Source organism: Silene latifolia, chromosome 3 (assembly GCF_048544455.1).
Source record: "Silene latifolia isolate original U9 population chromosome 3, ASM4854445v1, whole genome shotgun sequence".
In the NCBI taxonomy this organism is placed as follows: Eukaryota; Viridiplantae; Streptophyta; class Magnoliopsida; order Caryophyllales; family Caryophyllaceae; genus Silene; species Silene latifolia.
This window is the reverse complement of record NC_133528.1, coordinates 26,859,066-26,880,738: the sequence shown is the minus strand read 5'-3', so window position 1 is coordinate 26,880,738 and position 21,673 is coordinate 26,859,066. Positions and strand designations below refer to the sequence as shown.

The following is a 21,673-nucleotide window of genomic DNA, read 5'->3' as shown; positions in this document are numbered from 1 at the left end:
CGTTTTCTTCAGTAATGGACATACAAGGTGGAGTGTTATGAAATATTATAGTACAATATTATATGAATGTCCATTTCTTAGAATATTTTAGAGTATATTATCTTATGGAAACTTTACCCTGATTGTATGTGTATATATACCCCCTCATAATGGAATAATATACGGTTATGTTTCTCTTTTCTTCTCTCTATAAAACTCTCGTATCTTTATTTCACAACATAATGTATAGGTGATACATTTTCTATTACAATAATATTATATCCGTATAGGGTACTATTTTATAAAAAATATGTCCATAATATTCAAAACTTTATTAACATGAACAAAATAAAATCATACCAACCCAATTTTTTGATATAAAAAATTTGATATTATTATTAAAGATTCATATTATTCCATTTATGTTTGAAAATATGTACGCAGTTTCTTGACTATTTTTATATTCAAAAACTTTTCTACTATATATTAACTTGAAAACATCATGGTTGAAAATCCTTTCGTACTATTCCAAAAAACTATTTCCTTCATTTCACTAAATTAGTTATATTTGCTATTTTAAGTGAGTAAAAATTTGATAAAAGAAAAAAAATGATTGAGTAAAATAAAGTGAGTATTACTGAATAAAAGTTATTTGTATTCAGCAAAATGTGTTGTGTATTAATGACATAAAATCAATATAAATAAGAAAATATTAATTTATTTATGGGTTATTTAATTTTATGCTATGTCACAATCTATATATACTAGGTTGGATGCCCGGCTACGCCCGGGCTAGCTCTTTGATCAATTAAGTCACACTATAAATTTTTTATTTTCATTAATTGTTTTTTGAATGATTAGAAAATATCAATCTGTTGTTGTTTAACCATTATTAAGTCAAGTCATTGTCTGTCATCCATTGGGTCATCAATATCAGGTCCAGGGTCTGGTCAGGTCAGTTTGGTTTGGTTCAAGTCGGCTTCGAGTTAGAAAAATAAGCTTAATAACGGTTATCAGTTTAGCTCAGTTCATTAATGAGAAACGGGCAATAAATAACTTAGAACTAACTAAAAATAAAAAGATTAAAATAAACTTTAAATGTTAACTAAGCGGTACAACCGTACAAATGAAATCATAAAAAATCACAGTAGAAAATGAACACCGTATATTGTGATTGTGTAAGTTTTTATCTAATCTAATTAAATTAGATAAGTCGTAAGAGAGACCGTCTTTACTACACTGATGGCAAATAACTAATAAATAAACAAAAAAAGGAAAAAAAAAAATTAATCTGAAAATGATAACACGGAGTAACTCCTGCGTGTTGACCTTATTGCAATTATCCCTTTTCCTTACTCTCACCATAGTCATCAACATCCCTCATTTTTCAATCGTCCCTTTCCTCAGCATAGTTATCAACATTCCGCCTCTTAATTCTTGCTTTGTTTTCAATTTGTCTTTACACATAGATCTGGTCCCCCAATTATTCTATTGTATTTCCATTTTTAATTGTTGATCGAAGGTGACGGAGATAGTCATCGGGTAAAGAAAAACAATTACGGTCCCGCTGTTTACCCTATAATTTACCTGATTGTCGTCTAGCTTTTCCCAAATGTTCAATTGAATTATCTTCTGGGAGCGTTCGAGATTGCATGTCAAGTTGATGAAAACAATTGGTAAGTCGATTCCTTCCCCATTTCTTCATCATGTTTAATAATTGAGTTGATCTTCTCTTTTATGTGTTTGAATTGAGTTTTGTCAAGTACATGTTGTTAGAGCCTGTGATATTAGGTTCCGTTGAAGGAGTAAAATTGTGAAACTGTTGTAAATCCGCTGACATAAATTGCTTTTCAATACAATATATAGGCGAGAATAATTGTGTATACACTTTGCTATATAGGATCTTAAATGTATGATTTTAAATTTAGAGATCTCTATACACTTTGCTATGTAGGCTAACTCTCTGATCAATCATGTTAAATTATAAATTTGTTATTTTCATTATTGGTTTTTTGAACGACAAAAAAATAACAATTTTGTGTTGTTTATCCATGATTAAGCGGTACCATCAGTGTACTGTGGTACCTTATGATGACTGAGTTCGAAACCAGTAGCATTAAAACGGATGTAGCGGCTCTCTTTACACCCGAAAATATATATTTATAGAACTTTGGTTATTTTTCTTGAATCTGGGACCGTGATCTTTTGGATGAGAAGTAGTTTCCATCGGACATAATAGTGAAAAACTCAAAATTCACACAAATCCAAATTTCAGCATACATTAAACTTTTCATTATTAGCATAATTAAATAGTTAAGATAACTAATACTCCATAGACCATACATCACTAATGTTTTCTGACATAAGAATAAGCTCAAGCTTGTGCATCCTCAACGTCTGCTGTCTAAATTTAGATATCTGTATAGATTTCTTCTCCATCCCCTTGTTCTTGCTGCCCCGTTTGAGTCACCATATTTGTTACATGAAAAAAGATGGTCAAGTATTATAATTATGTGGAGTATAAGTTCTACTTTCTTTTATATTTATAGTTATTTATGGTTACCTGTAGGTAGATCGTTAAATATTTCTTTGTACACAATGTTTCTCGTGAAGTTGGATGGCATGGTTCCTCCGTTGTCGATGAGTATCTTAAGCCCCTGGCGTGATGTAACTCTCGATACCGCGACATAAAGCTGTCCATGGCTGAAAACTGTCTGCGGTAAGTATAATGCGACATGATTAAGTGTTTGCCCCTGACTTTTGTTTATTGTCATTGCATAACACGTCTTGACGAGAAACTGTCTTCTTTTAAAAGTGAAAGGCCATTTTGATTCAGTAGGTGTCATCATTATTCTCGGGATAAAGGCTTTTGTGCCGATATTTATACCAGTCATTATTTCTGCCTCAATTACCCACTCCGCTAGGTGAGTGATAATAAGCCTTGTTCCGTTGCATAATCCTTGTGTCTGGTTGATGTTTCTTAGTAGCATAATAGGAGTCCCGATTTTCAAATGTAGCTCATGGTCTGGCATGCCATTGAATTTCAAGCTATTTAAGAACTCAACAGGGTATAAAATATCTTGATCATGTACATCTCCTGATGATTTGCATATTGAATCAGAGCTTTTGTATGTCCTTGTTTGGCCTGGAAGAGCATTCATTATGTAGTTATTTATATCATCTACTGTTTCATTCCTTGGTGCCAGGATGCACCTATCCCTAAGATAAACGGGATCTGTGTATCGCGTTTGTATCTCCGGATACGCATTAAACACAATTTCCTTTAGCAGCTCATCCTTGGGGTCTATCAGTAGATCCCCTGGAATTTCAATCCATGATGGTTCGTCCTCTGATCCACTCGCTGTTGCTGGTAATGTTCCATCTCCCAAAGAAAGGATCCAATTGGCAAACTCCTCAACACTTTCCCTGTCATGGTCTTGCGTTTGAGCCAATCTCATCTTCTGGCTGAGAGTGAAGACTTCACATTGTTCCCATAATTTTGATTTGCTAATTGACGCCCTTACGATTTCTTCTCTTCTTCCCTTTGTTACCACAGGCAGTATTTGTCTAAAATCTCCACCTTGTAGTACCGTCTTCCCTCCGAAAGTAGCTCCTCCAGCGTCTTCATTTGTAAACTGCAATATATCACGTAATGTGCGGTCGACAGCCTCAAATGCATGCCTGTCATTTTGCATGTGCAAAGTTTATTAGTTATTATTATTTTTTATTAAATTTAGCAAACTTCTTAAATGAATTCATTTTTTAGTTCTCATACCGGTGGGTCATTGGAGCTTCGTCCCATACTATGAGTTTTGTCTTTTTCAATAACTCTGCTAGAGGTGTACCCTGAGCTATGTTGCATGTTGACGTGTCCGTCAATTTCATAGGAATATCTAACCGCGAGTGCGCGGTTCTCCCCAAGGGTAGGAGCAAAGCCGCTATCCCTGATGATGCTACAGCGAGAACTATCTCACCTTGTGAACGTAACTTGGATATTATTGTCTTATAAAGATATGTCTTCCCCGTGCCTCCGTGACCGTAGATGAAAAATAGCCCACCCCTATCGGTAGATGTGGCTGCTATTACCTTCTCGTATATGATCTTTTGTTCTGTGTTTAAGCCTGCATGAAGTCGATTATGTTCATGGAGAACCTCTTCTCTATTTATTCGAATTTCATCCCTTATCAACGTGTTGTTTATGGTCTGGAGCAGCGTCTTGTCCGGTAAAGGCATGGGTGGAAAATCCTTCAGTGACCTCCTACTTTTTAATAGTAATTTTTCAATTTCGAATAAGGCATAGTTCTTTAATTGGTCATCTGACATTTGGAGTTCTGGGTATCTAAGGATAGATCTTTGTCTATGTAAGACATCATCGGACAGGTGTTGCCAATTACCGTTCCACAACTCTAATGGATCACTAACCTCGCAGAAAAGCATCATAGTTACAAAAAGTTGGCGTAACTGTGCTGCAGTAGCCCATCGCGAGGCTTCCTGTATTGCGTCATGCCACTCCTTATCGCCATCTAATAACCCTCTTGCGTAACATGCTGCCTTGAACGTAGGATAGGTGATGCCATTGTAGTGTCTTATTTCTTCATAGGATGTAGGACCTCTCACTATGTTTAATAGCATACGCAAGAAAAAGTGCTCTCCTGAAGTTGGGTGTGCGTATACTACTCTACCAATGGACTTACCTTTTTTTCTTGGTCTCCACTCCTTTGCATCAACGTGCCACACAAACTTCTCTGGAAATTCTGTATATGTCAACTCTTTAGCACCCTCATCCTCATATTCCTCATTTGCTTTAAGCCATTCAGTGAACATTGTCCTCTCTATGTCATCTCTAGAGAGTACCGTTTCTACTTGCTGATGGTCTCTATAGGTAACCGGTTGTTTATCCGGGAGATGGAAACTTAGTCGTTGAACTGATGGGCAGCGATAGTTTATATCAAATTGAAATATCCTCCACACGGCCTCACACGTTGAAACATAATGACAATTCAAGTACTCTTTAATTTCATCTCTGGTTTGTTCAATAAGGAAAGTTCCTCTGTCTGGACCTTTATTTATATATTTAAATAGGTATTTGATTGATCTTGATTTATTGCACCATTCGACGTTTATGTGAGCTTGGTATCTGACAATCAATCCAATGTTGTGAGGAACTATATCTCTGTTGTCAAACTGTACTCCGTTCTTTATTATCTTTCTTCCATTGTTTCGTCTTTGGTAAATTGGAAAACCCTCTTCATCCAATGTGCTTTGACAATTGTATTTTTTAGGGTAGTGTTTTGTGCATTCCCCTTTATCCGTGCATGGTGCTGTTGGCTTTGCTCTGCCACAGGGACCGTGAATCATAAATTGCTTTACTGCAGCATATGCTTCAGGATCGTGCTGCTCGTCAGGTATTTCAGCTGAGATGATGTTGTCTATTTCAGCGGCAGTCTTGTATTTGTGGTCTGGGTGAAGGAATAGTAAAATATGGGCGTGTGGAAGACCTCTTTTTTGAAATTCTATTGTGTATACAGCTGCAGTGTGAACAATTATAATTATTAATAGTAAATTAGTAAGTATTATATAAAATAATTAGATGAAGAAGTCACATGTCATCAAATTGTTTTATCCCTTACCTGCATTAACCTTTCCAAACCGTTGTCCTTCTATTAGATCCTTCATAAGAGCATCCAGTTTCATCTTGAAAACTCGCACGATGATATCAGGTCGATCTTCCACCTTCTGGCCAGGTATCTCGGTTAACATTGATTGGATTTCAGCCCACTTCGTGTTAGCTGTGAACGTAATGAATAGGTCCGGATTTCCGTAAACGCGACATATGGCCATGGCGTCCTGATAATTTTGTACCTTATACCTAGTTCCTCTGGTAAAAGATGATGGAAGAATATACCTCTTTCCGAGCTGTGTTGCATCTGTATCACCTCGACCTATGGCGTCTACCAAACTGTCATATAGTTCAACCCTTAGTTGACTCTGGTTATAACGTATGAACCTCAGTCTCTCGGCTTCTATGCACGTGTATGCGTCAACTAAATATTGTAGAAATAAACGTCCTGAACGCAACAGAGCCGAGCTTTCGCTACGACGTTGTTGTACTCTGAATGCGTAGTATTCACACATTGTGCTATGCTTCCTCTTTTTGTTCGGTCTGGTTGAGCTGTCTCTGTACATGGTTTTCTCTACATATCCATCCTCACCGTACGGAAACAATAATGGGTATTGCATCGACATAAAACTTGGGTGTGTTTCGTTAATCTGTTGAGTCCCGTCCTTTTTGTGGTCCACTATTATATCTCTGTAACCTATCGTATCTTCTATATCACCCACAATGAGAGCTGTAATCTCAGAAGCAGTTGGTGTGTTGAACTCTCTTGTATCACGGCTTCTGTTACCGATCAGCTTCACTCGAATAGGGATTAATTCATCTTCCTTGAAGCGGTCTCTTGCCATGCGGAACACTTTCACCAGCTCGTTATTTTTATCTAGCATCTCTAGTAACTCCTTAACTAAATCTTCATCTAACCCTGCTGATGTAGAGCCTTGTCCGTTGTTAATGACCGACATCCTGTTCTCAACCTCGTGATCCGTATCGTAAATACATAACTGTAAAAACTTTGGGGCTCTCCCCACGGCCGGGACCAATGACCCCATCAGATGATAATTTTGCCCGCTTATTCGAAAAGCATAAGGAGCCGAGCCATTGTTGAGTGACTTATCGATCTTGCCCCCCATTGAGGTAAATGCAAAGATGGTGTTGTACATCCTAATCTTATCACGAAACTCTCTGCATCTTTGACCCCCATTGGAGTCTAAAAGCTCTTCCAGTAAGGGTGGTGGACTCTTAAGTAATGGGGCGTGTACTTGACCACCCTGACAACATAATGTAAACTCTGGGTTTGCTGTATGGCGTTGTTTCCGCTTCCTTTCCTGGTACCAAAATAACGCACCGCAAGAGTTACAAACACAGTCTGGCTCTCCAAAGTTTAGTATATCAGTTTGCCTTTCTGCAAAGATTTAGCTAGTTGGTTAATATTAATACATAAATTTTGCGAATATAAATTTTAGTTGAAATTGGTCTGCTGTCTTACCGACAATAGGGGTGGCGGGTGTATGATTCGCTCTATAAGGATGTTTTTTTTTTTTTTTGGTAAAATGTAAGTAATATTATACCAAAAGAACCATCAACAGATTACATCAACTGTTTTTGAACTTCAGAAAAAAAGTACAACAAAAACCACAAAGCGAGTAAACTAATTAATCCACTCCTTGTAATTATCATTAGTTGGTCTCTGTCGTTGTATCACCTGCATTCGTATCAAAATATCATCCTTCACTATTCTGAGTAATACTTCAGGCCTTACCAATCTCTCTTCAAGCCGGCATTTGTTTCTTTGTTCCCAAATTCGATAAAGTAAAGCCTGCATCCCAGCTGCAACCATTTTCTTCCTCAGCAAACTTCTGAAACGCTTCTTAATCCACCAGTGAACAAACTCAGTCATTGGAATGCTAACCTTTGGCATGTCATTCAGCAGTCCCAAGCATTTTTTGCTATACTCACACTCAAAAAATAAATGCTTATGGTCTTCATCAGCTCGTCCACACATTACACAACCCATATCTTCACATATCTGCATCTTTTTCAGTCTATCCCTAGTGAGAAGCCTACCATGAACAACAAGCCATCCAAGAAAACAATGTTTAGGCAAACTGACATTGTTCCAAACATAAGGTACCCAGTCAACCTTAGGTCCTTGACCTCTGAGCCACTGGTAACCTTGTTGAACAGTGTAGCAATTCCCTGACGTTAGCCACCACTCCTCTGCATAACCCTCTTTAAGCTTCTCTTTGATTCCACACAGCTTCTTCCAAGCCCAGCTAGCACCAACCTTAGGAGTATATGTCTGCCAGTCCTCACTTTTCATATAGACTGCATGAATCCACTTCACCCACAAGTGGTCTTCTTTCTGTGCTAACCACCAAATATACTTACCTAGAGCTGCAGTGTTCCATCTTCTAAGATCTTTAATGCCCAAACCACCCTCAGCTTTAGGTGCACAACACTTATCCCACGCAACTAGAGCAGGGGAGTCTGTAACATCCTTACCTTGCCACAAAAAACTTCTGCAAAAAACCTCAATTTTGGTAAGAACACTCACAGGAAGGACAAAAATACGTGCCCAGTAACAGTGGAGTGTACTAAGCACAGACTTTATCAAAACAAGCCTCCCTGCATAAGACAATTTCCTCGCTCCAATTGCTCTTATCCTCTCCACAACTCTCTCCACCAATTTTGCACAGTCACATGCAGCTAATCTTTTAGAAATTATTGGAACACCCAAATACTTGAAAGGGAGAGTACCAATAGGGATACCAGCTAGCTGACAAAGCTCCTCAAGAGAGCCTCTACTAATCCCATTCCCATACCAGCCTCTATAAGGATGTTGCCTCTGTCCTATGTTTCTCCGGCGGTTAATAACTCTTCTTTGCTGATCTGTAGCCTCCAACTGCTCTGCAGTTACTGAATGCTGATTTCCTATGGTATTATCATTTATATTGTTATGTCTTTCATTGTTCTCTAGGTTCAGCGGTTGGGTATCTCGTCTACATCTTGCAGCTCTCTTAAGGTCAGCGAAGCTCACTCCTTTTCCTGTAAAATCCATTCTGCTGCTTTCCTTCTGAACTGTGCCTGTTCTTGTTTTGTCAAACTGTTGGTTTGATTATATATATATATATATATACACTGTTATTTGTTCAGTAAGTTCCTTATTCTGTAGGACTTTCCTAAGCTCTTTTGTGTGTTTTTTGTTCCTGTAGTTTCCTTAAATCAACATCACTTTAATTTCCTTAATCGTTTGATTATGCATATGCACTGATGTGCGTTCAATAAGTTCCTTAATTCTGCAAATAATTGCTAAGCTGTTTTGTGTTTGTTTTCTGAGAGTTTCCTTAAATCAACATCACTTTCCTTAATAGTTTGTTTGTTAGTTGCCTAAAAATTTACGTATTTTTCTACAGGATTGCAGGGACCTTCTATCATTGAATGTGTATCCAGTCATCCCATTTATGTTGTGCATTTTTTACCAAAAGATTTAAAAGTTTCTACAGAAGACTGTCAAAGTGCTATAGATCATCTCTGGGACAACGTGATAGGAAGGTACTGAACCCCAAACTTTAACTCATGTAAATGTTAGCTTCTATCGGAGGATTCTTGTTGATTTTTTTAATGATCTTCATCCATCATATCTGTCTTATTTAGTCTTAGCTGATAACTGATTATTAATATATTCCTGCAGGTTAGCTTTGAGCTTCTAGACTGCCTTTTAGTTCGTTGTCCAGAATCTTTTTCTAACCTGGTATGTCCTTTTTTTTTTATGAGTAAGCTGATATGTTCCGTTATAGGGAGAAAAGGTGACAAAGGTAATAGATGGTTGGGAAAATAGGTTATTCATGTTTTCTAGTGGAATATTTTTTTTTTCTCTTTATTACAAAACGAAAATATGTGTCATATTTTCCTCATATGAACCAAGTTAAGGAATTCATTCTTCTGAAAAACTTTCTCCTCTTAACCAAGTCAAGCTTACATTAAGCCAAAAGATGTAATACAGGTGTCTCTTGGGGCTTAAAGTGTACAGAATGAAAGGAAGAAAGGGTAAAACCATCAAACTGAGGAAGCTAAACAATTATCTTTCTAAGTTGTTCTCATGGGCTTGAAATGTGTAAGTTATACTTGTTTAATTTAGTCATTTTGGTCTCGATACTTAAGTAAATGAGCTGTCAATATGCTTTAGGGTGATCACCTTGTATATGGTGTATGTGAAGCCATTGAAGGTGAAAAAGATCCTCAATGTTTGATGCATGTTTTCCATTCCGTTTCATGCAGGTTGTAGTACACCAGTTATCTTGAAACACACGTGTATAAGTGGTGTCACTCGATTTATCTTACTTTGTAAGTCACTGACTCTTTGAAACTTGTAACAAAAATTAATTAAATAGGAATCTTTTTCTACTATAGATAACTCATGTTAACAATTATAATATATTTTTAGCGCACAATAAAAAAAACAATTTAAATATCTTTTGAGAATAAAATATTAATAACTTGTTGTCTCATTGATTTGTTGTTGCTGGCTTAATACATGTATACTTGATAATCTATTTTTTATTATTCTTACTAAGCATCAAATAAAACTTAAAAACTTGTTTTATTGACTTGATGTTGCTGTCTCCATCTGTGCCTTCGGTAAGGATTACGTTAGTCCTGTGATTCTTTAGCTTTTGCCTTTCTTGCTGCAGTAAGACATGATTTTATTAGATTTGTTAGTTTCTGATATTAATAATTTGTTATTCATAAATTATTCAGGATTGACCACCTCTTTTTCTTTGGTGTTTGAACATTAGCTTCTTGTACTGCCTCACACTCGTATGCTAAGCTCAGAATTCCTGTATCATTAATAGTTTTTCCATCTGCAGGGGAAAAGCTTGGAACTCTTGTATAGTTAATCGTGTTTCCTTCGGCAGATGAGGTTGTTGGTTCCTGTTCAGAATCCCGGTGTCAGGTAAGTAGCCAAAGCTTAAATTAAGTGTTATTATGTAATTAAGGTGAAAGAAATTACATCTCCAAGGTCTTGGTAGCCAGACACGTCTGGACTTTTGATTTTGTTGACTGTGAATCCTTCCTTTTTGTCTATCAGGTTGTACTTGTTGAGCTTAACTTCAAAGACATGGGTTTCTCCGACCAATTTCCCAATGGGCTCCGGGAGTAATTCAGGTATTCCGTCCTGATAATAGTTTAATGTATGATTAATTAGTAATTTCATTTATTTAAACATTTAGGTATTTCAAAATTTTAAAGAGTGTTTGTTATATACCTCACTGTTGTCGCTCAAAAGTGTAGTAACTGGTACTTGTATAAGACTCTCTGCCAATCTGTCTAACAACACAAATGTGCTATTGCCCGTGTGATCTTCGACCTCAAATTCCACTTTGTACCTATATATTTGATGATAAATAGATGTATCATATATTCGTATGTTAAGCTTTACTTTAATTAATAGGAAGAACATGTTTCTTACCTTGTGATCGGGATATCTGCTGGACTTTTACAAAATCGGCATATTTTGTCTCCGTCTTCATATATTAACTTCTTGCGACAGCTTGGGCAAGAAGTGAAGTACCAAGGCTTTGTTGTATTGATTCTTGTGATAATCGATTTGCATATGACCTTTGTCCCATCAGCAACATTGCTAGCATATATCAACTCGGTAAGTTCTTTTATTGTCAATGTGAGTGGATTTTCCGTGTCCTCAGAAGAACCATAGGTGTCTAACTCCAAATTCAAATTGGCATTATCAATCCTGTATGCGTAAGATAATAGTTAGGGATTTATTTTTCAGTACGTAGTTTAAAAGTGTGCTAAAGAGAATATTAGTTACCCTTCAATATACTCTTTTATCTGAGGCAGGTTTATATCTCCATATATTCTAGTTTGATCTGTTGAACCCATTGTAATATTTCCTGCAGTAGACATATTATTCAATTTGTGTGCCTATTTTGTCTTGAAAATAAGAGAGCTATAAATAACAAAACTTTGTAATACCGTTAAAAGTCTTCGTTGTGAGACACGTTAGTATGACCACATTCGTTTTTGTAGTGTCAGAGTCAAGGTGATCACTGAAGATTTGGCAACATTGGACCAGAGAGTTATGTTCAATGCATCTCCACTGCACAAAATTTATATCTGTAAGTTACAACAACTAATTTGTTTGTCACAATGTATTATTTTAAATTGTAAAACTTACCTGTTAAGTTCGATGTCAATGACCCTTCTGAGAACCTTCCCCTTTCTCCCCCATATTTCTTCCAATTTTCCCGGTTTCTTCAATCTTCCAATAACATCTACCGCACAAAGTAATCTTTAGCAAAAACGAAGTTTATTATATAATAGATAGCACGGTCAAATGTCGATAACGATACCTGTTAGTTGAATTTCCTTATCAGCACGAAGCTTGATTGTGTCGTAGGGAGCCAGGTCAAAAACTTGTTGTGGGACCCTTACATCTTCTTCTAAAGGTTGGACAAACGTTGCAAATATAAAATTTATTATGAGATTGTTTGCGACACATCTATATGTTGGTTTATTATCTTTCACTTCAAAGTTCTTGATTAAATACATGTGGCCTTCTTTCAGCTTCTCTTTATAATGTGGGGCATCATCCCTATTGATTGAAGCTTGAATAGCGTTTCCCTGTATCACACTTTGCTGTCAGTTTTTTTGTATCATATATAGTTGATATGGTAGTTTTATAGAATAATAAATGTTGATAGGTTACTTACCGTTTCATCCGCAAGTATAACGTCAATTCCCATGAAAAACTTCTTTAACCAAGTTATATTGTCCCACATTCTAACCACCCTTACTTTTAATTTCCAATCTTGCTTGTTTTTTTGCTAAATCTCCTATAAGGTCATATGTTGATACATCTAGCGATTCCCTTGGCCTGTTTAGTATAAAAAAAGAGAACAAATTTATGCTTTAATTGAACTGCCTATATCACATGGAAAGAACGAATAGTCTAATTTAATTATTATAAGATACCTTTTCTTGTTTGTGTTGGTCATATGCTTTCCAAGATTAGCTGACATCTTCAATATGTTGAGTATGCAGGTGTTACGGTTTTAAAACGTGAATGGGGATGGGGATTTGATCAAAGATGGAGAAGAGTATATTGACGTTCTATGAAGATCTGTTTGAATGAAGAGTCTCAATGATGTTTAGTTTCTTATATAGTGTTATTAGATTTCCTATTTTCTAATTCTATAACAGAACTTTTTAGGAAAGTTTACTTGAGGAGAGATTTCAATTATAATTAAACGTATAGTAGTTCTCTATGGTTCTACAATGTATTAATTTATTTTATGATAATTAACCATATTCTCTTCTTCTCTAAATATTTAGGAAACTACCAAGAATTGTAAATTAATTTTATATTGTATTAATTTATTTTATGGTAATTAACCGTATTCTCTTCTTCTCTAAATATTTAGGAAAATTACCAAGAATTGTAAATTAATTTTATATTGTATTATATACTTTAATGATTTCTATGTGGGGTTTCCTTAAATATGTATCAAAGCACACTTATATTATTAATCTTTAAACCAAAATAATATAATATTTACATTGAAGTCCCTTAATCGGGTCCATCACACGGTGCTAGTGATTTAAAACTATATAGTATAATTAATTTGTATAACTGTCTTTAATTACATGGAAGTCCCTTGGTTTCTGGAATTAATATATAGTATTGATATACAAATATATATATATATAAATATATATATATATATATATATATATATATATATATATATATATATATAAGAGAGTTTTTTCGAGCGATTCTAGAGCGTCCACATCATCAAAAATTAATTTAGGAAAGTTTTATAAATAATATTTTCCACATAAAAATAAAGTAAAGAATCTTTTAATTATCATAATATCTATATTTCCTATTTTATATTCATGAGAAGTTTTTAATTTTTATATAAAAACTTTGACCTTTCATTTGGCAAAAAAATGTTATAAAAATTATGAAGATAATATAATTAGATTCGTGGTAAAAAATGCTTTCATTAGACTATAAATTTCATATGATTTGCACATACGGGTATTAAAGATGGTGTATTTCTTTTAATATGTTATATGTCCCACATTGAAAAACAATGTTAGTGTGGTGATTATAATACGTATAAACTATAGAATTGTCCCACATCGAAAGATTAACATAAGTTGTGCGATCCTATGATTATAAATAGGAGTCATCATTGGAACTTATATAACAACCAAAAACCTTTTTAGTCTCTTCAGTATTGTTTTGGAGAGCTCTTAAGAGTTTATATCATTATCTTCACAGTATGATATATTAATATTTTTCTATATTATGTATTATATTCAAATGATGTTTATAATCTTTATACAAAAACTTGCCAAGACACAAATACAACATTTTCATTTACACACTTGCCAAGACACAAATTACAACGTAAATATCTTTAAGTTTACATTATAAAAAATTTTAAAATTTGATATTCTCATTGTACTTTATAGGTGAAGCAAATAAGATCCCACATGACCATATTTTGTCTTACGTATTGCAAGGAGTCATAAAGACTTTATTCGTTAGTGTAAAAAAAGGAATGTTGTATTTGGTCTTGAATCGAGGGAGTATAGTATTTGCTCATTATTATTAACCCAAATTAGATGTCGAATTATGTGTGAAAAAGATGGTGTATTTCTAAGTATGTTATTTGTCCCACATTGAAAAATATGTTGGTGCGGTGAATATATTACGTATAAATAATAGAATTGTCCCACATCGAAAGTTTAGCATAAGGTGGGTGATCATATGATTATAAATAGAAGAAATCCTTAGAACCTAAATACCAACCTAGAACCTTCTGAGTATCTTAAGCATTGTCTTGGAGAGTTCTTAAGAGTTTATATTATTATCTCCACGATATGATATATATATTTTTTTTATATTATGTCCAAGTAATGTTTACAATTTTTGTATAAAAACTTATACATCTCATTTAACAAATTAAAGTAACATAATTTTTTTTTTGAAAAATTATATAATTAGATTCGTGTTAAATAAATGCTAGCATTATAATATAGTATCATATTATTTGCACATATTTTAATTACGATAGGAAGTTAAAAAAATGTACTATACGAATATTAATAAATAGTATAGTATTTTCTTCTTCTTATTATTATTATTAAACTGGGTTAGATGTCGAATTAAGTGCGAAAAAGATAGTGTATTTCTAAGTATATTGTTTATCCTACATTGAAAAATAATGTAAGTGTGGTAAATATACTACATATAAATAGTTGAATTGACCTACATAAGAAGATTATCATGAGGTGACGTATCACATGATTATAAATATGAGTCATATTTAAAACTTAGGAGTATCAACCAAAAATCTTTTGAATCGCTTGAAAATTATATTAGAGATTTCTTATAAGAGTTTGTATTATCGGCAAACCTTAGGTACAACAATACTATACAGATATTAATCACGTAGATATTTATAAAAGCGATTATATATTACTATATTAGTGATATTATAATGTTTATTTTAAGACAATCGATAGTATAATAACTTTATTTAAGACAAACTCATAATTAAAAAATAAAATGGATGTTAAATATACATAAATTGGTTATTAATGTGTCATATAATAATAATCTCGGCAATAAAATAGAAAATTTATGAATTATAATACAATCAAGTGTTGCATAAAAAGATCTTGAATCAACAAACAAATCAATAACAAGCTTTTTTACTTTGATAAATAGTAGAATTAAATATTTTTAACTTACAAATATAGGTAATTATTATGCCTCATTACATTTGAGTAACTAAAACACATCATAATCTTTAACCAATAATCAAAATCGCACCAGAAAAAGAAAATATTTTGCATTTGTTTATACATTTGATTGCTCCCTCAATTACACCTTAAAAGTCGTGTTAGAAAAAAAAAATTAATTTAAATCATATCATTTGTACATATTTTAATATGACAAAAAATGGAAAAAAACGTACGAATATAAATAGATAGTATAATATTTTCTTATTATTAAATCGGGGTGGATATCGAAATATGTGAAAAAAAGATGGTGTACTTTTTCGTGTGTTATTTGTCCCACATTGAAAAATAACGTAGGTGTGGTAAATATACTACATATAAATAGTTGAATTGTCCCGCATCAGAAAATTATCATAAGGTGGGTGATGTTAAAAATTAATTTAGGAAAGTATCATAAATAATATTTTTGATGTAAAAATTAAATTGAGAATCTTTTAATTATTATAATATTAATTTCCTTATATTCAAGTGACGTTTCTAATTTTTATATAAAAAAATTTTACATTTCATTTGGAAAAAAATATCATTAAGAAAATTATGAAAATAATATAATTTGATTCGTGGTAAAAATGATATCATTAGCGTGTAGATTTCATATAATTTGTACATATATAAAATTGTGTACTTCTTAGTATGTTGTTATATGTGCCATATTGAAAAATAATGTAGGATTATATAAAAATAATAGAATTGTCCCACATCGAAAGATTAACATAAGATATAGTGGTCTTATGATTATAAATATGAGGCGTCCTTGGAACTTAGTTATCAACCTAACTGCGAAAATCATCACCCCTAAATAAATGATTAGATATTTTTTTTTTTGCTAAGTTAATTACCCCGTTGCAACGCACGGGCATCCAAACTAGACCTGACAAAAAGGTCGTGTCTTGTCAAGTTCATGTTCATGTCACATATAAATGGGTCATCTACCACTAAACCCTAACCCAACCCATTTACTTAAATGGGTCATACACCTCAACCCTAACCCAACCCATTTAACTTTCTTCTAACCCAACCCAACTTGTTTAACCCATTTATCTTTAAACAGCTCAGATCTATCTTACTCAACCCATTTAACCCATATTACGCGTTCAACCCAAAACGACCTAGTTAACCTAAATGACATGTTCAAACCTTTCACATTTAAGATGACTTAATCAAAGTGTGAAAACAAAACTACTACTTTCTTTTTTTTAAATTTGATGCGGTGGTTTAGTCTTTCATTTTAACTCATTTAGATTAAATAGGTTATTCGTGTCGGGTTTGTGTCATAAGACCCCAACCCTAACCCGACCCATTTAACTTTCGTGTTGTGTTCGTGTCGACCCAATTACTTAAATGGGTCATAATGTCTCAACTCGAACCCGCTAACTTCGTGTCGGGTTCGTGTCGTGTTATCAGGTCGGGTTACTATTTGCCGGCTCTAATCCAAACTAGTTTCTATATTATGAGTAACATGTATAGGTGAAATAGACTCAAATAAAAAAAATATTATATTCCATATAAGGTATTATTTTATCAGAATCTGTCCATAATAGCCAAAACTTTATTAACATGAACAAAATCGAATCAAATTAACCTACTTTTTCTAAATAAGTACAAATATCATAAGATTTTTAATTTATATTTTTAATTTGAGAAATCTTTTGAGATGGTATATAATTATTTCAAATATGGTATGTATGATGATGTTGATTCTCGTAATCTATCAGTATCACGACGTATTATAATACTGTATATATTTCTAAAAACTCTCCTCATATTCCACCCATATAAAACAAAATTCCAAGTTCCAACAACAAGAATAAGTACTACGTTACAAGTTCAAAACAAAACAGAAGAGAAGAAATGTGGAATAAGATGATGATGATGATGATGGTGAAATGGGTTTGTATAATGTTGGTTTTAGTGAATTGGGCATCTGCTAATTCTGAAGGAGATGTACTAATTGCTCTTAAGAACAACTTAACAGATCCTAGTCAAGTTTTAGACAGTTGGGATCCTAATCTTCTTGATCCTTGCACTTACTTTCATGTTACCTGTGATTCTGATAATCATGTCATTAAACTGTAATTACTCATTCTCTCTCTTTTTTTATAAAGTTCTAATGAATGCTAGAACTATTTTAGGAGTTCAATGCCAATAAAAAAAATACACGCTCGGTCTCCGTCATTTGTTTACTTTTTGTTAAAATACCCCTTAAACAAACGATTGAGATTAAGAAATAAAGCGAATTGTTAGGTGCTATTTTAAATTTTGTTGGCGCTCTTATGGAGTTTCAAGTGCTAATTTGGAAAATTATCCTCAAATTATGCCAAGTTATTACTCTCGTATTTTTTAATCAGACTAATTTATATTTTCATGGATTTTGAGAGTTAATTTTTTTAACTTGCTGATTTGGTAATGTTTGTTTAGAATTACTATTGTTTTCAAGTATTTTGCATAAATAACTACCCTAGTTACTGAAAAGGCTGGAAATCATTTGTTTACCCATTTCGATTTTAGGGTGTCTCATTCATTTGTTTACTTTTCTATAATAGGCATGCGAGTTATTGTATGATCCACTTTCATTATTGTCCACTTGTCATTTAATAACACTACCCTCAAATGGTCTCATCCCCTTCCCTTAATCATTGTGCCAAAAGCAAGGTAAAAAAATGACCGGGATGAAGGGAGTATGCTTCAGGTATAATTGATAAAATTTGAAATAATTTGTTGTTGTAATAACCAGTTTGAGCATATTTATGCTTAGGAATTGTTTTGTTTTCTTGCTAGACTTATTGTGGATTAAATCTAGTCATTTTGAGTATTATGTTTAGGTTGATTATTTTATGGTGTATGAATATTTTGCGCCAATTTTAGCCAACTTGATTAATCTTATTATACTTCCACATAGCAAGTTGTAAAGGTTTGAGTGGGGAATTCATTAGATGAGCGATTATGTAAAATTTAGTTTGACTACTTGATCAGGAAATTTGAGTTTTAAGTAGATCCTATTTGCTATTTGCATGTAGTTGTTTGTGTTCACTGCATGATTTGTTGCTGTTTTAGATGAGCAATTTTATGTTTATTGCATACTATAGTGTCCTCCTTGCATTAGCTTTATTTTTACGTAAAACGTTCAAATATTATTTTAAATTACAAATATAAGATTGTTTAGTTGATCCATTGAACTCTGGTCTTTGAGATTCTTCATAATTTTCTTAAGTATATTTTGTGGTCCCTGGTAAGCATGGTCTTAGAATCTGCTTAAGACATTATCCGAAAATAGGTTGTTGTAACCTAGCTTTAATAGATCGATGCCACCTCAAACTGTGATTGTTACGCTTTAGATCTTTTTAGAGTGGTCGCAGACTAGTTCGCAGTATGCTTGCCGCGACTCAGATTCAGGGCTTTGATTTTGATGTCAATTTGTTGGATGGTAGAATAGTCTATATTTTAGGTTATTTGGTTCTCTTTCATGGCTTCAACGACTTGATTTTGGTATTGTTCATTTGTACTTAAGAGTTTCTGACAAATTTACAAATGGGAGGAAACATTTTGATTTGAAAAATGTCACATTTAATTTAACCCTAGGAAGATTTTGGCAACAAATTTCTGCCAATTTTGCATAACTAATAATCTTTTGTAAAGACACTTTGTGAACATTCACCAATATGCATGCTTGCATGTTTGATATTTAAGTAATTTCTCTTTGCTTATGCGCTCTAATTCAAACCCTTAAGTAAATGTTATTCAGGGTCTTAGACACTTCACTCCGGCTTTGTATCATGTGTCGAACACGGCCTTTTTTCACGTGTCTAACATTTTCACATTCTGACATAACACTTAATTTTATGCTAAAAACAAGAAACATTTAACAAAAGATATTGTCTGACACTCCAACACCATATTACGCGGTACACTTGTGGTGGACTCGCAGTAATATAGCATGTTATGCTTTGTCCTCCTATAGAGTAGAAATTTGATCTGGTAGTTTCTTGCATGCAAATATATTTTATTAGAACCTTATGTCCAGTGTTACGATATTTATTCCTTAACGTTTAGCCTATTGTATGACTGTGGGTTGTTTTTTTTAATATCTGGTAAAACATAACAAGACTATTAGTGTATGTTTTAGTTAACCCCACTGTGGTTTATTGGTGCAGAGATCTGTTCCGCTCGAACTTGTCTGGACATTTGATACCTGATCTTGGAAACCTTGAACATCTACAATATTTGTAAGTGTTACTTTCCAATTTTTTTGGTTTGCCGATTGTGGTGCATCATGATATGAGAACTTCTAATAATGTAGGCTTTTCTAATTGTCGATATAGAGAGTTGTACGGCAACAATATTCAGGGGTCCATCCCACCTGAGCTTGGTAATCTGGAGAACCTCATTAGCTTGGATTTATATAAGAACAACATATCAGGAATCATTCCTCCGGAGCTCGGAAAGTTAAAGTCTCTGCTCTTTCTGTAAGTGTGTGATATATTACTCTGTAGCCTATAGGAGACCATTATCATTTTAGTGAGTCTGGAAATTTTTTCATGTACAAACATTACTGCACTCCTTCAATTCCAAATTCAATGTTTTAATTCTTCAAATACATTAACCTGCTTGTATTACACACTTTGGTAGGCGATTGAATGACAACCACCTAAGCGGTCCCATTCCGAGGGAACTGGCTAATCTCTCTAACTTGAAAGTTTTGTAAGTTTCAGGGGGGAACATTCTTTGCTGATTTCATTTTTTTTTTCGTTTGTCCTGCTTATTAATTCTTTATAATTATGTTTCTAGGAATGTTTCTAATAACAATTTGAGTGGAATTATTCCAACGACGGGTCCCTTCGTGCATATTCCTCGGGAGAAGTAAGTTATTATTATACACTTCATTCGTTGTTCTTTTTTCTGAAAATTTGTGTGGATCATCAGATAAATAGACCTCCATTTCCGAAGATCCACTTGCGTGATTGAGAGTTTCACAATGAACGACCTATTTAATAAATCGATTTGACAATCATTTTGGTTGATTATTTTTACCGTTTCGGTTTTATTGCCTGCATTTTCCTTTTTCTTTCTTTCTCAAATAAGTGTTTTTTGTTAGCCAACATCAATTCATTTGGGGACCCTGTCATTGTTGTATATATTCACTAGAGCTAATATCTTTTCGATGGGCAGCTTTAAAAATAACCCAGGGCTCGAAGGTCCACAGTTGCTTGGGCTTGCTGTGTAGGGCTTGTTGCGTATGATACAAACTTCTGAACACTGGCTGACACCAGGATAGTTGTGGTGATTGAGGAGTACATTAAGGTTATACAAGAGTGAGTTATGTACTGTAAATGAAATTCGACCAAAAGTATTCCAACTGCATTCTAGTTCAAACACAAATAATAATAATATATTGGAATGTGCTTTTTCGGATACACATTTTACTCATTCACATACGTGTTTTACAATTTTATCCTTGTCATTTTTCCTCCCTCACCCAATTGATTTCTTTTCATCTCCCTTCCCTTCACCTCCCTCCGACAACCACTCCATCCGACGTTACACAGGTCAACCTGTGCTCCAGCCGACCATGCTCCAACCGACCTCATAATCTGGATAATGACCATATATTCGATGGGGCATGATGGAAATGATTATACAACATTCATGTTGGCAGGCAGTGTTTTTCATTAGAAACATCGAATTGCTATTTATGCCAACTTATTTAGAATTCATACATACGTATAAGATTTTTTGTTTATGTTTTTTTATTTGAGAAATATTTTGATATGGTATATGAATTCAAATATGGTATCAGACTATATATTAATCCTCTAAGCAACCGATGATATGGCAGTTCATATTACAAGTACATATGACGTCGCAATCACAACAATGTATTAGCTAGAGTAGGACGCCTTTAATTAGGTAACATCGTATTATATTGGCCAAATTATTTATTCCCATAAGTTAATTAATTAGTACACATTTTAATATTAAATTCAAATTCAAAAGGTCAAATTGAGATAATAATTATCACAACTAAAATGATCATTTTGTTATAAATAATCGAGAGTTATAGAGAGAATATAGAGACCAAGAAGAGTTGTCAGCTTTATTCATATGAAGGGGTATATATAGTAAAAGATTACATCGTAATATGGTAATAGAATAACTCCTAAATATATGGTATATATGGACATCCATATAATATCAAAAGATATTTCGTAACACTCCCCCTTGGATGTCCATCATCGGAGA

General features: G+C 33.7%; 3 protein-coding genes across 3 annotated transcripts; 1 reads left to right on the top strand and 2 right to left on the bottom strand.

Moving 5' to 3' along the window:
* Nucleotides 1-2,528: 2,528 nt before the first annotated feature.
* Nucleotides 2,529-8,410, bottom strand: LOC141648873 (uncharacterized). Its single transcript, XM_074457582.1, has 5 exons — nucleotides 8,378-8,410; nucleotides 7,299-8,336; nucleotides 5,610-6,921; nucleotides 3,755-5,507; nucleotides 2,529-3,660 (listed from the first exon to the last, which is right to left on the bottom strand). Exons 1-5 carry the CDS (start codon nucleotides 8,408-8,410, stop codon nucleotides 2,529-2,531), a joined length of 5,268 nt encoding a protein of 1,755 aa, XP_074313683.1.
* A 3,290-nt stretch (nucleotides 8,411-11,700) lies between these two features.
* Nucleotides 11,701-12,396, bottom strand: LOC141648872 (uncharacterized). Its single transcript, XM_074457581.1, has 4 exons — nucleotides 12,328-12,396; nucleotides 11,968-12,238; nucleotides 11,793-11,889; nucleotides 11,701-11,731 (listed from the first exon to the last, which is right to left on the bottom strand). Exons 1-4 carry the CDS (start codon nucleotides 12,394-12,396, stop codon nucleotides 11,701-11,703), a joined length of 468 nt encoding a protein of 155 aa, XP_074313682.1.
* Nucleotides 12,397-17,287: 4,891 nt separating this feature from the next.
* Nucleotides 17,288-20,657, top strand: LOC141648871 (leucine-rich repeat protein 1-like). Its single transcript, XM_074457580.1, has 6 exons — nucleotides 17,288-17,508; nucleotides 19,588-19,659; nucleotides 19,756-19,899; nucleotides 20,063-20,134; nucleotides 20,222-20,293; nucleotides 20,603-20,657. The coding sequence occupies exons 1-6, from the start codon at nucleotides 17,288-17,290 to the stop codon at nucleotides 20,655-20,657; spliced, it is 636 nt and encodes a 211-aa protein (XP_074313681.1).
* Nucleotides 20,658-21,673: the final 1,016 nt, after the last annotated feature.

Excerpts from the sequence above, each read along its gene's own strand:
- LOC141648873 (XM_074457582.1), bottom strand. The coding sequence starts at position 8,410 with ATGGGATTAGTAGAGGCTCTCTTGAGGAGCTTT. Across the intron at positions 8,337-8,377 it reads AGGCTCTCTTGAGGAGCTTT|TATTTGGGTGTTCCAATAAT; the intron begins GTCAGCTAGCTG and ends CTCCCTTTCAAG. Across the intron at positions 3,661-3,754 it reads GAAGCTCCAATGACCCACCG|GCATGCATTTGAGGCTGTCG; the intron begins GTATGAGAACTA and ends GCAAAATGACAG.
- LOC141648872 (XM_074457581.1), bottom strand. The coding sequence starts at position 12,396 with ATGTGGGACAATATAACTTGGTTAAAGAAGTTTTTCATGGGAATTGAC. Across the intron at positions 12,239-12,327 it reads TTATACTTGCGGATGAAACG|GGAAACGCTATTCAAGCTTC; the intron begins GTAAGTAACCTA and ends AGTGTGATACAG. Across the intron at positions 11,890-11,967 it reads TAAGGAAATTCAACTAACAG|ATGTTATTGGAAGATTGAAG; the intron begins GTATCGTTATCG and ends TTTGTGCGGTAG.
- LOC141648871 (XM_074457580.1), top strand. The coding sequence starts at position 17,288 with ATGTGGAATAAGATGATGATGATGATGATGGTGAAATGGGTTTGTATA. Across the intron at positions 19,900-20,062 it reads TTAAAGTCTCTGCTCTTTCT|GCGATTGAATGACAACCACC; the intron begins GTAAGTGTGTGA and ends ACACTTTGGTAG. Across the intron at positions 20,294-20,602 it reads GTGCATATTCCTCGGGAGAA|CTTTAAAAATAACCCAGGGC; the intron begins GTAAGTTATTAT and ends TTCGATGGGCAG.